Raw genomic sequence first — 17,716 nt, forward strand, 5'->3', positions numbered from 1 at the left:
CAGCGTCTGATAGCTTCTATGTTTCTAATTGTGAATTGGTGTTTGTGTTATTTAAATCTATTTTACTTTGCAGATTGAAATGAAGTAGTTTTACTCGTTAGCTATTGCTGGCAACAATTTTACACTTTAACTCAACGTAGTTGGATGTTTCACTTATATCCGCATGCATGTGGCTTTTTTTCAGTTAGTTAAAAGATGTGAACGCTTCTGGCACCACGGATTTAATCACTTCATCAGTTCACTCGGATTTTTTTCCAATTACAGATTACTCAACTGATTTAATGTGGGCGTGTCCGCCCCGTTTTCAGGAACATGTCTGGTCCTAAAAGGAAATCTCTGCCGGTCACTCATCCATTCCACTTGTGGGTGTGAACGTTTAAGTAGTGACACAGTGTGATATATATTCTATAAAAGCACATATCAGGTCATTACAAACACTCAAAAAGAAAACTTGCAGGGTTGCTGATTCAGTAAATTTAGGGGAAAAAAATGAATACATCTCTCCATTATTTCCATCAACATCTAAACGAGGGCTGCAACAGGAACTGAAATATAATTTAAATTGAAATGAGTGAAATATCAAGTCAAAATTAGTTTCTTAAAGGTAAAATGCGTCAAAGCAGATCCAGGCCCACAAATCATTATAATTGTAAGGGAGTAAATAAACATTTAGATTTTTCGTTGGCATTGTCAAATGTAAAAACGACTTGTATTGCATACAGTATCTAGTAAAATAATCACAATAACTGTTTTCTTTATCATCCAATTCTAATTTAAATCAAACAGCATGAAAGCAAAGGATCAAACCAGTCTCCCCCATTTCCTCCTCATTTTTTATTTAATGTCATTATGTTCATTTATTGGCATTTTTTCTGCTCTGCTCCTTCCAGGTAATCAGAAGTTACAGTATGACAGTCAGATCATATAGCGCCCTCCTGTGGCGGTCGGTGGGTGTGTAATCCTGCCCACTACACCGCTGAGGGTGTGTCTTCCCCAAAAGATGTGGTCCAGAGGGTGTCGGCTGTAAGGAGAACCAGAACCTGAGCAAACAGCCATATTGTTTCAGTCAATATATCGAGACAAATACATATTTACACCAACAGATGACTTCATATGACTCCAGAGAAATGAATTTGGTATTGACTTTGTATACCATTAAGCAATTAAAAAAAAAGATTCTGCAGCTTATTTAATGTCACCAATCCCCACGTGAATTTTTAACTCACATCAATGTGTACATATGATTAGGTCCAAGACCATTAAAACGGTAAATGTGTAATCGCAAATTATTATCACTTTTAAATAAAATTGGTCAATGGATCAGTTTGTCAGTTAGACCAACATTCATTTGAGCAAATTGAGTCAGAAATGCATAGAGAACAATGTGAGAAGTGATTTGTACTGGAAAGTGAGACACAGTCTGGTCCATGCCATTCATTAGGTTTTGTTATGATTAGCAGAAAGTGAGGTAAGAACCCTGGTCTCTCATCCATCATCTACCAGGCTCAAACGGACTTCCTTATGGGACCACAAGGAAGTCAATGATACAGTATGTGGGTGGCCTTGGCACATAGTACCATCTTCAGAGGGCAAGAGAGGAAACAGTCACGAGAGACATCTCCCCAGCTTCATTTCTGTTCTTCAGACTGGGGCTGGTGTGAAGATGCGTCCCTCTGGGGCTCTGCCCAATGGTGGGCTCAAACCACAGTCACAGGGTATGTCACAGCGGACGACTGTCAGAGCTCATCCTTCTCCATCTGCTGGAAAGCCTCCAAGTCCTCCCGCCAGTCAGCCAGCAGTTCATCCACTGACTGGCTGCTTGAGTCTGTGTCGTCCTCAGGCTCCTCTCTCCTGTCAGTCTCTCTCTCCTCTTTAGGTCCAGCCAAATCAGCTTCTGCCTCTGTAGAGCTAGCTTCATCTTGAAGAGGAGTAACTTCTGCAGGGCTAGTGTCTTTAGCAGGACTGACTTCCTCTTGTGATGGGGTAACCTCCTCTGAAGCAGATTCGTCCAGCTCCACTGTGCTCATTTGTGACTGGGTGGTAGGCTCGAATGAGGTGGGAGTTGTTGCCTCTGTTAAGCAGTCCTCCCCGGCTTCTTGCACATCCACACCTGAAAAAGAATCAGAGTTATAAGACTGAACAGCTCTGTACAAAATGTGCAGACCAATAACACAAAGCTAATTTCCTCCTCTTCAGTGAGTAATCCATACAACATGCCTCCTGGTAGCCATTCTTAGTCAAAAATAGAACCATTTTCATCGAGAGGCTGTCAACCATAACAGCATGATGCTGATGGTGAGTCATGTTTCCCACAGGATAAAGTCTTTCTCACATAGCTCCACAACCACACCAGTTTCTAAAAATGTAGCCGCTGTATTAAAGAACAAGTTTGTGCTTTATATTGTATAGTTGAAGGAATACAACAGGCCACTTTCTTGGGCTTAATTCAGCTACAGAAAAGGTCTGGTGTTCGTGATGTCATGGTGGCTTTGTGGCTGTCGAGAACACACATAAATCACAGGATTTGTGTTTTCTTGTCCTTTTCAGTAAGCACTTGTTCTGCCCAATAGTGCTCAGTTCCAAGTATGCTGCAGCTTTATTAACACCCATAAGAATAATTTGGTAAAAGGGGTAAAAAAAACAAACAAACAAAAAAAAAAATCTCCACAACATTGAATCCTTCTGCAAGCTTCAGCCTTCCCATGTGCAACCATTGGTTTGATAAACATTAAGAGCTGCTACGTCCAATGGGTAGAAGCATTGATGTAAGGAGTGAAACTAAGGCAAAGAAGAAGGAGAATGTTGGTAACAGACAAGGGAAGAAGAAGTGAATACTTACTGCCCTCAATCAGGCTGCCAGGAAGAGGTTTACCTTTGAATATGGCTGCTGCTCATCCAAAGGGGAGAGGGTTATGTAAAAAGAAGAAAACCCAAGAAAAAGAGGAGAGGAAAGGCACTGTTACGGTCCACCAAAGGGAATAGGGGGGTTTGGCAAATGTGGAAAAAGAAGGGGGAAAAAAATGAGGATGCAATATTGATAATGGTGTAAATCTCCACCATGCATCATTATAACCACATCTGGTGGGTGGCTTTGGAATGAGTCATGGTCTCTGAAACTTCAAATACTGCCGGAATCCCTCCACCTCATCCTTATTTATAAGGCCAAGCACATAATGACGCCCATCAGTAGAGAGATTTTTGCACGCTGATATAATCAGTCTTATCAATGGAGATAAGTGTAAAAGAAGGAAGAACTTCAATAATTCGAGAATAATGTCATACCTCTGTCTCTGGCTTTGTCGCTCAGCAGTACCTCTACCTCCCTGTACTCCTTCAGCGCCTCCAGCAGGATGTTTCCCTCCTTGTGGAAGAGGAACAAGAGAGGCAAGGTGATGTCATCTGTGTTACGGCCATCCCCAGCCATCTGAAACAGTGGTGCCGTGTCACTGCTGCTGCCCTCGTTGTCATCTGAAGAGAAAACAGGAACCAAAATGCAAGATATTAGTTGATTTATTGACATTGGAAATTATATTAATATTCCATTCATCACTGAATTCTTCCTACAAAACAAAATCTGTTTTTCAGACAAATCAAGCAATTTGAAGTAATAACCAAGCGCTGTGGGAAAAGTTAAAAATAAATTGTCAGTTCTCTGGCCTATTGCAGGAATATCAATGAAAAAGATAATTATGATTAATCAGAGGGAAGTTCTTCTTATTACTCAGCCATGTTTATTTGCAGAACCCTATTCGATAGTGTGTCTTCAAGATAATTCATTTATTGCCAGATAATCTAGTCACTGTGTAGTTCTCATCCATTTTGTGTCATTAAATGTTTGTGCTCACCAATGACTATGCCTCCGATGGCGCCAGCCTTCTGGATGTGTCGGGCCTTTTCAGCAAACATGCACTGACCTCTCTGGAGGAGAGCGATGTGGCCCTGGACGTACTCAGTGTTGGTGATCTCGCTACAGCCGCTGTAGGGCTCAGCCACAGTCACAAAGCCTCGTACCTGCATATAAAAGGAAAGAAGAACCAGAGTGGCAAAGCTTTTAAAATTATGTGATTTACAGAACTGCAGTTTAATCACTCATTTCTTCCTGTGCTGAAGCTGAGAACACATCTTTTCCTCCGTTTGAATTAGCAAAGTATTCTCTTGGGAAAAGTATTAAGTGCTCATTTGTTTGACAGTTTGGCAAAGCTGTAAAACCCACTCACCCCCGTAGAACTCTTGGACAGGTCTGTGCCAAACTGTGCTGGGCCAGCGGTCAGCACAACTCTGCCAAAGAATGGATGTGAGACGATTTGAATGGCCCTCGGAGGAAGCTGCTCTTTCTGCTGCTGGCTGGACAGCTCCATCATCTCCTGCATGAAACGCACGCCATCCTCTGCTGCTACCGCACTAACTGCCTTCAAGGGGGTGTGACACAGTGAAGGAGGAGGGGAAGAGAGAAAGAGAGTTTTAATCTTAATACAATGCCCAGAGTATTACAGTATTTCTAACTTTTCTGTATGCTTCCCATTTAAATGGCATTACAATTGTATTGTAATGCCATTTGTGCCACATGCCACATGTTAAGATTAATATATTGCAATATTCTGTGTATTTCAGGATTTCCTGCAACATACTGCAATCGTATTGTCTCAGGAGTTAGCTGTTACCTGATGCTGAAGAGTTCATTGAATTGATGTACCTGTGTGGCATGTTGGACCAGCTGCACCCTGCCATCTTTCAGATGAATGAGACTCACTCCCATCCTCCTCAGCAGCTCCAGATGTTCAGGGTTGTTTGCCATGAAGTCCTGAGCCCTCAGGGGAGGACGACCCATACCAGGTTCACTGAAAGGTGAGAGAAGGAAAAAGAGTTAAGTGCATGAAATAAAAATAAACCAAAACAAAACACTGAAGACATCCATTAAAATCGATTCATATATACCGGTAAGGAGCAAGACGAGGGCAGCTCTTATCCACAGCGCTACGTATTGGTTCTCTCAGGTTACGTGGAAAGGCGGGGTCTGGAAACAGGAGGCGGGTGTTCGGGCAGGTCCAATCAAAGTTAGAGTCGTCCAGCTCCACCTCTGACTGAAGTATGTGCATGACAGGCATTGTTATTGACTGGAAAGTATAAACGCTTTGATCTCTTTGTCAATGAAATGCTATCATGTAAATTACCGTTTTATTTGGGGAAACAGATGACAAATGAGGGACTGCAGAGAGAGACAGAGGCAGCAGGTGTGCCTCGGTTGTGAAGACGTAATCCTCCACATCAAATGGTAGGTCTTCCGCTTCAGCAAATAGCAGGAACAAATATTTGAACATCTCAGCAAGGAAGAATGAGTCCATTCTGAGAAAAGTCCAGGACAAAGAAGACAGTGGTCAAACATTTGCTTGCATCAATTCAATTTTTGTGGTGGCATACACTTTTATTGGATTGTGTATTGTTGCCATTTTTACCTCTGGAGTCATCATCATCATTATCATTACAAATATAGTTGTTTTCAGCTGTTTAGTGCTTCTTCTAGAGTTAAATCATCTTAAATAACCAAATTAAATTGCTGCTAGACTTCATCTAGTTTATTCAAGAATATATTTCATATTGAAAATATATACTGAGAAATATGGCTCTCAGAAATTCTGTATTACTTGGTCTCACACACAATGTCAATTCAGAGATTTTCCTTATATGATGCTTTGCATCCAGTGATTGTTAAATTTAAATATGTCACACAACTTTTCCTGCCCTTCACTTGCTGTATTTCAAACCATTCTTGACCATGTACCATCATGGTCAAGTACAGCTGAAGCTCAGGTTGGTGCAGTATATACAGTAAGTCATGTCTACAGCTATAGTTTCCTATGTATCGCTAGAAATTGATCTCAGTCCTCACCGGTCCTCATGGCTCCCAGTGCGAACGTCCTTCATTGCAGCAAAGCCACAGGGAACCCGAGCAAAACGATTCAGGTTGTCCAGGATGGTGCGACCTGCCTCCAGGTAGTAAGGGTCTCCTGTGGCCTGGTGGTATGAACAGACAGCAGTGCGGTTAAAACAGAAGAGAATGCATTAAATAGGAGGCAGTAAAATCTGGTCTGACAGGAAGATGCTGTTCACATTTAAAAAAGAAACAATCTTGGTCTTTTACCATATAATGTTCCTTGGTTTAACTTTCACAAGCCACAAAAAAAGCCAAAGGCAGAGTATTAGTGTCTGATAATTATGAACTCTAATTAGTAGTCTGTAAGCTGGAGGCAGTTAACAGTGGCAGAAATGGAGATAGTGTCTCTGAAACTTTGTGAAGGTCCTAATTCACCTTCAGATTTTAGTCAGTCCTTTTATGAAACAGTAGGATGACAACATGCAACATAAACTGTTGCATAATCTGAGACATTTACCTGTGGACCGTGACAGTGAAAAGAGAACACCAGCATTACTGTAAGCCAAGCTTCTGTGATAAATTACCTTGTAAAGGAAATAGGTGCTCTCTGCAAACTCAGGCCTCAGGGGGTGCTGGGCCCAATGTACCCTGAAATCAGTCGTGAAGGCCTGGGGACAGACAGAGAAGGACGAAAAGGTTAGAACACCGTTCAGAGCATTGTAATTTAGGAAGACAGACCGAAGTAAAATACAGCTGTGCTGTGTGAAATGCTGGCTGTGTCACGTCAAACCACTTTCAGTCAACAACATGCACCATATGGGGTTATTGGTTATTACCATTTACTTAAACTACAACAACAACACATTTAAATAGAGTACAAATAGACTTCATTCACACAGAGAGGTAGGTTACCTCCGGGAGGAAGTTGTGTTTCTTGGTAACTTGATACAACATCTCGTGAGTCTCAATAGCTGGACGGATATCTCCTTTCAACACCTGGAACAGGCGTAATGAGCACAAAATCAGTGAAAGGGAATACTCCAAAGGGACAAAGAAGGTTTAATTCCCAAGATCAAATCTGACCTGCAGTCCAGGGAAGAAGGCGAGGAGAGAGTCCATCCAGGTGCGAGCAGGAAGCAGAGGTTTGTGGATGTGGACATCAAGCAGAAGAGGAGGCTGGCTAATGTACTTCATTATAGATGCATAGTGCTAAATGGAACAGGATAAAAAAAATTGTGTTTATTGATTACATTGATGCAAAGCAATGTAAACGTTTATCCCGAAAGACTGCGCAAAGACCTGAAAAGCAAAATGGAAAAGTAGAAGGCTGCTTTATGTTGGAAATGATCCAGTGACGAAATGTGATTATGCGGAGAGAGCGGCCTCAAATTACTCTGGCAAGGGTGTGTGTCTGTGTGTGTCCTCACAATATTGAACCGCTGCAGAAACAGGTCATCTCCCAAGAGGATGTAGGCCTTTAGTAGATATTCATAGTATGAGTCAATTCCCGCTCCGACTCCACTGTCTGAGGACACACAATCATAAATCATTTTATCAGACAAGAAAAGCCAGGGGGCAAACAAATGATCACCCTCCCTGCAGACAAGCTGCCTCTCAAAGGGACAGAGTAGTTGTAGATGTATTCTTAACCTTCACTCTCCAATGTCCTCATCGATCTGCTGCACTCCCCCCCCGCCTTGCTCTTTCACTCCCTCCTCCAACCTGTCACCCAGTCGTGCTATTCTACTTCCCTCAGACCTACTCGGGCCCGTTCCTCTCACCTCTTCGGACCCACTCTCCAGAATGGATGTTGATGGTTGTTCCCACCAAATTGCTATTCCTCTGTCTCTTCTCCCACAGAAAGTCCAGGGCTCTCCGGGCATGTTCCTGTGTGACAGAGTGCAAGGGTGCATCACCGATTAAAAAAAAAAAAAAAAGCACAACAATGTGCAGTAGCTGTCAAGTGTTTGAATGATTATAGTGATTGACTCTGTGCTTGTTCAGCAGTTCAGTTGTGCTGAACAGAGCAACAGAGAACTGAACAGAGCTCAGTCTGTAATATTAAATATAGCACAAACTCTTATATGTGTAAAAAAAAAAACAAGATGCTCAAGTCCTTACTCATTCAAATCTGTGTAGGTCTGAGTTATTTCACCTTAATAGGTTTGCCACCAAGACACCTTTATTGCATCAGGCATTTTGATATGTCATGCTGGGAAAATTAAATGTGTCTAATCTAACTGCTGACCAAATGAACTATGGTCTTTTAAGAGGACATGGCTGTGACTGAACAGTTAAAAGGCAACTGTTGGGAGAACATCGGGGATTCAAGATGATACAGAATCAGCACAAAGAGAGAAACAAAGAAAACAAAGGACAATGCCTCAAGCCACAGCTGTCACTGCACACAGGTGTGACAAAATGTGACCTTGATTAAAGATAAAGACAGATGAGGCACCTCTAGGGATGCATCTGTTCTGGGTTGATATTTGTCTGTTCAAATAACTGAGGGCAAGACTGTAACAGCCCTGTAACAGTGATGACAGGTAAATATGTTTCAGTCACAGCCCTTAAAATAAAGGAGTTCTGCAAGGTCTTCTTCTTATCAGCAAAAATCTGTCTAGATGTTGGTTTATAAAACAGTGGCATTGTTGATATTTCAGTGAGTTTCTCTTACCAGTGTGGTCAAAGGATTTTTGAAGAGTTTTGAATGTTTAAATATTTTATAGTTTTATAGGAGAAGGTTTCATTGATTTTGCAGACTAATTTCTTAACTTCATCAGTTGTGGGCACTCTTGAAAGTGTTTCTCTGACTTTTATAATGTTCATAATGATATCAGCTTTATATCATATCAACTGAAATAAAAAAAAAACATACTGTGATCTAAATTTTGGCCATATTGTTCAGCCCTACCTCAAACACAGGATCTCCAGTGAAGCGACTTAAGGCAGCAAACTCCAGGATGATGGTTCCTGCACATGCAGTACAAGTGTCCGTTTCTGTGCCTGTTCTTGTCTCAGGACCTCTGACACCATATTTCAAGTTTACCTGTCAAGCAGGGGGCAAGAAAACATTTTTTCAAATTCCATTTTAGAGACACATTTGGTTTGCATAAAGTGTGCATAAAAATCAGTCAGCCGTGAAAACGTCTGTGATTAAAAGCAGTTACAGCTGCGAGCAGAGTACTGGAGCGGAAAATGGAAATATGTAGCCATCATGTAAAGAGATGCTTTGAGCAGAAGTAGATGTCAGCTTGTCGTAATGCTTTATGTGAGGTGTGAAGACAATAAAGGCTTGAGTCCAAAGAACACATTAACAAATTACTTTGGTCTTCAGTGACTTTTCTTACTATAAAAAGTATAGGTTTTCTCATTGCGGGTGGTGGAGCAGCTACTGTCCCCCAGTGAGCAGCTTTATATTAATTATTACCCCATAAACTACACTATATGTATTTGCATGAAACATGCATGAATTATTATTTGGAAAGAATATAATGAAAACTAAATCCTGTGGACAGCCAAAAAAAGAAAACCCTTATAAGTATAAACATTTGCACTGATGAATGACATTCTGCGTGTCAGTCTCACCCGGGGGTAAGGCAGGCCACTGCTGGTGTTGAAGGCCGGCAGCAGTCGGAGACCCAGGTCTTTGGCCATATGCAGAAGCTCTTCCTGGTACCACTGCATGTGCTGACCTCCCTCCTTCAGCATCACAGCCATGGAGTGCCCTCCTAACAGACCGCTGAAGACAACAACAACAAAACAAATGAAGCATAACACAAACCAATGATTTCTTCTCTTTCATCTACTTTAGATTTCAGATGGTCTGATAAAAGCTTGTCAGAAAAAAAAACTTTCTAATTTAAAATGTGTGATAGTATAAAAACTACATATAACAGACTTGGACGGTCTGACCTTACCCAAGGACTCGAATGTTGGTTTCAAAGACTGACACGACAATGTCATTGTCCAGCCTCACATCGGACAGGACTCTCCTCACTGCTGCCTCAAACTCAGTTGTCTTATTCAAAAGCTGGTGAAGAGAAATAGAACAAGATTATGAAAATGAGACACAGTTACGCACCACTTCAGTTAAAAAGTGGAACAAAATACAAACTGCATTGTTAACGAAAGTAAAACATTTTAAATTTTTAAAAAGTAACAATTACAGCTCTCCCCATTAAGGACTTGCAGAGACAAAACATCCTTATTGTTAAAATATAAATTTAGATCATTTTCCTACATTATGTGCACACATAATCTTTCACTGTAAGCTTCATATGGAGTCTTAAATGATTGCCTACAATAAACTTCTATAAGGAAAGTATCACAACTACGCAGCTGATACTCACCACCAGAGTATCCAGTGTATCAATGAGGGTCAGAGAGAACCTAACAAAGACAAACAATTATACATCATGCATTAATACATCAGAGCTCAAGGATCAAAGGGAATACGGCACTCACTTCCCCAGAGCGTCGTCTATGTCACCTCGACTGGGTTCAAGCCCACGTACTCGTCCTCTGCATGTTAGAGGCATCAGCTCATCGGCTGGGTATGCATGGTCCTAAGAAAAACAACCAAAATCAAATAAATTCAGTTCTTTGGGTAGAAAACTGTCTGATTTGGCCTCATGTTAGACACATATCTGTTAAAATTCCAGCTGTCTTATAGCCAGGAGACATACCCTCTGAGTCTGACATTCAAAAATACATTTGCTAAGTTCAGTATTTATTGTCTCATAATTACAAATTAGCAAAAATAATATGACATCTTATTACAGCAAACAGTCCTTGCTCTACACTTAAAAATAGTCTTGATCACGGAATAAGCTGCAAAGTTGCCCTGAATCTACTTTGTAAACAAAACTAGGAGATCAGCTTCTGAAAATCTTGTTTCCTTGAAGAACTCACCATATAATTTTGATATGCATGGTCGAACATCTCAACCACTTGGTTCCTTTGGTAAAGAGGCAGAAAGAAGTTGGCATGTGGATCATCTTTTCAGGAAAAAAAAAAAATTCACTCTTATATACTCAAAGAGTGTGAACTTACCTCAACCTGAGCTTTTCCTCCCGTGACATGGCTTGTCCATGATCACACAATGCTCCAAACAGCATCAGTAAGCAGAGTACAGATGGCATTGTAGTAGATGGGCACAATCGCAGCAATATGCTTAAAATAATAGCTCAGATCTCCGTTCGCTTCTGAGCAAATATTTAGACATGGATCACTACCCACCGCCCAAACCAAAGAGTGCAAAGCAACAACTCCCAAGACGACATATGACTACAAACTCCCATTTGTCTTGTATTTCACCATCAGTGGTGACAAATATTATTTGTTACTCAAACTGGGCCACGTATAATCCATCTGTCTCAGCAAACGCCTAAAGTAACTGAGAGCCAAACCCTGACTGTGTATTACTTTGTGGGAATGTTACTTCAAGTAAATATGGTGGACACACAAAGCTATTGTGCAAAGCAAAGTGCTGTGAGCAGCTTGGCCAGTCACACCTGTTTACTTTTCCAGACTGACACACGGACCTGCTGTCAGCAAGACATGGGACGCGTTGAAAATCAAAAAGGGGGTCAGCCTCATATCTAACTAAAAATAAAAGAAGCATCAATTAAATCCCGCGATCTGAATATAAAAATTGTAAGAGCCTATTTATAGATGTGGGCTTCGCGGACCAGCCTTAGCAGCAATCTTCACAGTAAAGGTGTACACACCGATAAAGCTTGGCCTCGTTAATAATCCCTGTTTTATTGATTATTTACTCTCTGTATCATCTCGTTGCTAAAATGGTTTACTTACTGCACTAAGTCTACAGCCAACTGAACCCAAAGGAGAGCCGCGAACCCTTCAAAGCAGCTCCCGGTTCTGGGTGTGGTGATGCCTTTTGGATTAAAAGAAAAAGCTAATTATTTCCTGGTCTTGACAGTTTCCCTCCGTCACCCAGCCAGACGAGCAGCCTGACAAACACTTGTCAGGCTCTAATCAGCCAGTTAGCCAACTATGCTAACGAGCCGACTTGCTGTCCGCGGACGGACCGAGCACACGAAACAAATCGGCAGCAAACACGTCCATTGTTGAGCAGCGGGGACAACCGTGTTATCTTTTCGGCCCCACTCGGTATAAACTGGATAATTTAGCCAGAAACTGTCATTTCGATGACTCCGCTAGCGCCGATAACCGGATGCTGTCTCCAATTGAAACGTCAACAACATCCGCTTCCTGGAACTATCGCGGTGATTTTGCCCTGAGTTTAGTTTGTCAGGCAGCAAACTAGACTCGCCGGCGATCGACCAAATAAGATTTCTTCCACCAGTTTTCAGCCCTAACGCCAATTATAACCGTGATCCTAAAGGATTCACTGGGCCCACCATGTTTTTATAATTACAGGAGGAGTAGGCAGGAGAGCTGCCTTTAATTATAAATGCTGGGAATAAAAACTTCCTGTAATGATTCCGCCCATCTCTCAGGTGATGCCTTTCCTTAAACTCGGAATATCTTCCGTGATGTTTGCTGACATTACTACAAGTAAAACATTGTAATGACTCTCGTTACTATTTAAATGGACTCGTTTGCTAAAGGATACGTGAACGTCGCCCTGAGTTCCACCTTTCCAGGTGTCTTCCTGAAACATTTTTGGGAGAAATATTTGATTTTTGGTTATCGTTGTTGAATTTTAAGACAAGGGACATTGATCCAAGGTTCCATGACCTTGAATCAGTATAACCTTCATATTGTGAATATTAAATCATTGGAGAACCTTAAGACATAGTTCATAAGGCATTCGTGCGAATTAAATCACATTTGTGTGTTTTGGGTATTAATGTTTGTTGCATATAGAGCGTTTCCATTTTCCTTGTGTCTTGTCTTGTGGACAGGCTTGTCAGCCTACAAAATACAAACATACAGTTAATCAAGCTTTTTTTTGTAAATGAAAGAAAGCAGCAAAAAATAAAAACTCTAACAAAAAAATAAAAACGTTAAAGTATGTAAAGACGAGCTGTATGCTAATTCCAATGTATAACTTTGGGAATTGCATAATACTTTTTAAGTAATTGTGTTCATTAACTACATTTCCCATGAAGCCTTGCAGCATCAATTGATGTGCACATTGTCTCACGTGACAGGCATGACAATAAATTGCTGACTGGCGTGCAAGGAAGTAGGACAGTAATTTCTCCGGAGAAATAATAATCCTGCATGTACACCGACATCAACGTTTGAGTTATAAAAGGTAGGTTTTGTTTTGCACTTTATTTATTTCCTTAGTCTGCTTTTTTATGACCAAATCGATTACACGCTGTTTGCTGACGGTGCTGTAACGAAACTTGTGGAACAGAAAGCGGCTTTGCTTCATTTTTCTAGTCTGCCCGTGATCCCGATTGCCAGTCAGCCATGACTTCTGCTGACATTAAGTTGAAAAGACTTGTGGCAGCTACATTCACTCCATTCACCGCAGAAGGGTGAGCAGCCTTTAGAGATCACTTCCTTTTGTTGTGTTTTTCCCGGCTAAATTGTGTATTTTTTTATGTCTGTATTGTACAACCTCAGTTATTCTGTAAAAGCTTCATGACTGTGGAGATATCTGATAACTGTGGCCATTTATTGTTCTTTTTGTCAAATGTGTGGGCTTTTATTTATATATATATATTTCACATTTTCCCAAAACAGTGAAATCAATCTATCTGTGATTGGACCTTATATTGACTACCTCAAGGAGAAGCAAGGTGTTGACAGCATATTTGGTAAGCCAGCAGGTGGTTTCTTCCTTATGTGGCTGTCAGTCCCATTTGATATCCTCATTAGTTTGTAAACTAATAATACTTTCTTTGTAAGCGAAGTTGACAATTGTTAATGTAATATTAATACTACGTGTACCATTTATTTATTTTTTTTTAAATACAATTAACCATACCTGCATATATGATACAGTACGATGAGCACCCATACAATACAAATGAGGCCAGACTGGTGGTCCAAAACCCCGCATTTAATTATCACCACCAAACTCTGTTTAGCTGTTTAAAAAAAAATGCTAATTCAATGTTTGCCTCTTATAATTTCTGTGATAACCAAAAGGAACTTTGACACGTGGACCTTTATTATCGGTGCTGTGTAGTCATAATTAAAGTGTTGCTCTTTGGTTAACATACCCCATTGTTGGACCTGTTTTGGACACGCAGGAGTATGTTGTTTTGTCTCAAGCTCAGTCTGTTCCGCTTAAAATTCTGCATGAACATGAAAAACATTGACAAGAGAAATCATTGCTTCCTGTGTGTCCAACACAATTCTGATCACTGTTCATTTCACTCAGTCAATGACTCATCCCAGTTGGTGCCAAGCTTCTAACTTTCTTAACTTAATTTCCTCACTGGTTCCGACAAACGTACCAAAAAGAGGATGCTTTGTGCCTTATCATGTTTTAGTCACGGTTTCACTTACCCTGACAGATTTCACTTGTTTACAGTGAATGGCACCACGGGGGAGAGCATGTCTCTCAGTGTTGCAGAGAGGAAGACTCTGGCAGAAGAATGGTGTCAGAAAGCCAAGGGAAAGTAAGTTATCGCACAGCCTTATTTGTCTGACGATTTTTCCAAACTTGTTCAGAGGAGAAAAATTTATAAGAAATTGCCGCTTTGTGAAATGTATTTTGCAGAATGGATCAGGTGATTGTCCATGTTGGTTGCTTGAGTCTGAAAGATTCCCAAGAACTGGTGAGTAATTTCTTTTTTGGTGTGTGTGTGTGTGTACGTGTGTACACGTGTGTGTGTGTACGTGTGTACACGTGTGTGTGTGTACGTGTGTACACGTGTGTGTACACGTGTGTACGTGTGTGTACGTGTACATACCAGCCTGCCTACTGACTGACTAACACATGACCGAATGCAAATATGATTTTTCTGACATTTGTCAGATCTCTGACAAATGTCGTTGGACTACAATTAAAAAAGGATCAACATGGAAAAAAAAAAAAAAAACTAGAACAAAACCTGTTCATGCAGGATTTTGTCAGGTTCAAGCAGTGAGAATAACACAGCTTTTAGCCGTTTTGTTTTTTTTTCTTTTTTCTTTTTTTTTTTCCCTCCCCCACCGCAGTCACTGTTGATGGAGAGTAAATGAATGAAGAAAGGGGAAGACGTCCTAACAACAGACAAAGGACTTAGAAGAAAGGGGCAGAGACGACAAGCCTTTTGGTTATTAATTTCCTCTTTTGTATTTAGAATAAGAATTAAATAGTTTAACCCCCCCCCCCCCAACCAAGTTTTAAATATCTGCTATCACAGCTAACGTCATTGTCCTTTCACTCTGTGTACACCCTCTCTCCAGGCTCACCATGCAAAGCAGATTGGTGCTGATGGGATAGCAGTCATTGCTCCCTCTTTCTTCAAACCCACTACTTCAGGTATACAATTATATACAACAAGTAATTTTAGGCTTTTAAGCGTGTTATTAAAAGGATTCTTGTCCTTGAATTCCCAACATTATGAACAAATCTTACCAAAGTATAAATAACGCTTAGTTGGAATGTAACGCCAAAAGGAGCAGTTTCTTTGGTCAAAATAATACTTAATACTTTGTCTTCTCATTCTGTTTTAGATGCTTTGAAGAAGTTTCTCGGTGAAGTGTCTTCAGCTGCTCCAAACGTGCCCTTCTATTATTATCATATGCCAGCTACTACCGGTGTTAATGGTTAGTGCTGTGGATGACTGATGGGCTTTTGGAAATCAAAGCAAAAGGAAATGCTTGTCATAAGCCTACTGAATTTGACCTGTTCTTTTTTTTGGGGGGGGGGTTCATCTTCTCAGTGCTGGCGAGGGATGTGTTGGAAGGTATTGAGGAGCTCATTCCCTCCTTCAGTGGGTTGAAGTTCTCTGGCAGTGACCTGATGGACTTTGGCCTGTGCGTCAGCTACATTCAGTCTCACTGCTCAGCTCTCTACGGCATAGACGAGGTCAGCTTTCTCTCATCCTTCATCTGTTTTGTGTACATCATCTTTATTGCACGACGTTTTGCGCAACAATTTATATTTAATTTTTCCATAGCAACTGCTCGCAGCTCTGCCTTTTGGAGCCCACGGAGCAGTTGGCAGGTAAGTGTGTGATGCTCTGTCTCCTTTCATATTTGGTCCTTAACAGCTGTTTTGATGGAATATTGATATTAATGTCTCTGTCCCCAGCACCTATAACTATTTGGGATATCATGTCAACAAGCTCTTAACAGCATTTGAGAAAGGGGACTTATTTGAAGCCAGAAAAATACAGGTACTGTCCAACACCCTGTTGTTGTTGTTGTTGTTGTTGTTCCAAACCCACTGTTTTGAGATTTTTGCCTCAATTTCAGTTACTGACATTTTTTGTCTAATTTCCATCACCAGTTCAAGATTCAGGAACTTCTCAGTTATGCCAAGAAATTAGGTAAATTGCAACTTTTTAACAGATTATATGTAATATTGAAAAAATGGTTTTATCCTCAATCACTGTTTCTCTTTGAACGTGATAATTGTTAATTGCAGGCTTTGATGTGGGAGTGAACAAGCAGCTGATGAATGAAGTGTCAGGCTTGTGTCTGGGGCTGCCTCGACTTCCTGTGATGCCGTGTCCTCAAGATCATTCTTTGCGCCTTGTGAAGAAATTTCACAGCCTTTTCACAGAAAGCTGATTTTTACACGCTGGAATATTTAACCCTTGAAATCCCTCAATTTACATTTTTGCAACTTAGCAATAAATTTACATCTAAGTGGCCTTGTGGAAATAATTCCAGCTGCACAATCAGAAATCCTTTTAAGGGGAGGCACATTTATTAAGTCAATTAAGAATTATACAGTAATTTAATTGTTTTTAAATTACTTGGAAGTTACCAGTCCAATCTACTGTTACGTTGAAAAATGTGCATTCTATGACAATGATTAAATAGTATTTTTATGGGAATTCTCTATTGAGGTGTTTTCCAAGAGTGAATCTTTCCGTTTAAAAGGTAACATACGAACCAACACTGTAATGTTGTTGTACTTGTCATTGCTAATATGAAAAATAACTAACTCCCACTGCCATTGTGTCACTTTTGTATCTTCAGGGAACAGTGTCTGACACCTTGTCGTAGTATTATTGTTGTCTTGTTCTGAATAAGAAAATAATTCCGTCCCATATATGAATGAGTTCTCCTGACACTCCAAAAGTGGCTTATTAGAAATGCAAGAAAGCATAAAGATAGAATAGAGGTGAGATGCAGTTGATTGTGGTTCTTTGTTGCTGTTTTGTTTGTTGTTTTGTTTTGTTTTGTTTTGTCACTGAATGGAATAAAAAGGGAAAATTTCATATCATTAATAAAAAATATTTTGTACTGTAACAATTTTCTTACTAATACATTAATCTGTTTGCAATTTTGCCCCATTTCATGTTTCATTTATGTACTTTGTTCCAACAAAATAATAATAGTAGTAATAAAACTGGTCTTCTCCAAGACCTGCAAAAAGATAAAAGTTGCAAGAGCAGGTAAAAGCATGACTAATTGGGGAACTAGGCGAGGTGGTGGAATCCCTTCATATTGTATCTGATTTTGAAGAATAAATGTGATCACTTCTGTTGCTCAAATTCATTTACCAGTTACTCTCAAAAAATTATGTTGCACCCAGCTTTTATGCTAAATTAATTAGTAATATTCTCAAGTTCATCCTTCACATTTTCAATAATTGTAGAAAATTCATATATCAGCCTGATTTTAAGTAGCTATTTAAAATATTAAGCATAGACGTCCATTCTTAACCAAATTTAAATGTTTCTGTTTTTGCGCTCTATTTAATTCAATTCCATTTTATTCAAATTGTTAAAT

At 40.2% G+C, this 17,716-nt stretch overlaps 2 protein-coding genes across 4 annotated transcripts; one reads left to right on the plus strand and one right to left on the minus strand.

Annotated features, from left to right (window-relative positions):
• Positions 1-789: 789 nt before the first annotated feature.
• On the minus strand, positions 790-12,094 carry edem3 (ER degradation enhancer, mannosidase alpha-like 3). Of its 2 annotated transcripts, XM_029500756.1 has the most exons (21): positions 10,928-12,094; positions 10,787-10,832; positions 10,340-10,440; positions 10,225-10,264; positions 9,793-9,905; positions 9,461-9,614; positions 8,787-8,921; positions 7,654-7,759; positions 7,300-7,397; positions 6,956-7,081; positions 6,785-6,868; positions 6,457-6,540; positions 5,888-6,012; positions 5,172-5,343; positions 4,936-5,081; positions 4,694-4,838; positions 4,218-4,409; positions 3,846-4,011; positions 3,283-3,468; positions 2,840-2,887; positions 790-2,110 (listed from the first exon to the last, which is right to left on the minus strand). In XM_029500756.1, the coding sequence occupies exons 1-21, from the start codon at positions 11,014-11,016 to the stop codon at positions 1,737-1,739; spliced, it is 2,730 nt and encodes a 909-aa protein (XP_029356616.1). In that variant the 5' UTR covers positions 11,017-12,094; the 3' UTR covers positions 790-1,736. The 2 variants fall into 2 exon arrangements, with proteins under 2 accessions (XP_029356616.1, XP_029356617.1); XM_029500757.1 differs by lacking the exon at positions 2,840-2,887 and having other exon boundaries at positions 791-2,110.
• A 258-nt stretch (positions 12,095-12,352) lies between these two features.
• On the plus strand, positions 12,353-17,467 carry npl (N-acetylneuraminate pyruvate lyase (dihydrodipicolinate synthase)). 2 transcript variants are annotated; one of them, XM_029500331.1, is made up of 13 exons: positions 12,353-12,504; positions 13,015-13,121; positions 13,253-13,350; positions 13,559-13,632; positions 14,355-14,442; positions 14,544-14,601; positions 15,215-15,290; positions 15,485-15,577; positions 15,694-15,839; positions 15,931-15,977; positions 16,065-16,149; positions 16,263-16,302; positions 16,401-17,467. In XM_029500331.1, the coding sequence occupies exons 3-13, from the start codon at positions 13,283-13,285 to the stop codon at positions 16,544-16,546; spliced, it is 921 nt and encodes a 306-aa protein (XP_029356191.1). In that variant the 5' UTR covers positions 12,353-12,504; positions 13,015-13,121; positions 13,253-13,282; the 3' UTR covers positions 16,547-17,467. The 2 variants fall into 2 exon arrangements, with proteins under 2 accessions (XP_029356191.1, XP_029356192.1); XM_029500332.1 differs by having other exon boundaries at positions 12,353-13,121.
• Positions 17,468-17,716: the final 249 nt, after the last annotated feature.

The sequence above is a fragment of the Echeneis naucrates genome, chromosome 4 (assembly GCF_900963305.1).
Source record: "Echeneis naucrates chromosome 4, fEcheNa1.1, whole genome shotgun sequence".
NCBI lineage: Eukaryota > Metazoa > Chordata > Actinopteri > Carangiformes > Echeneidae > Echeneis > Echeneis naucrates.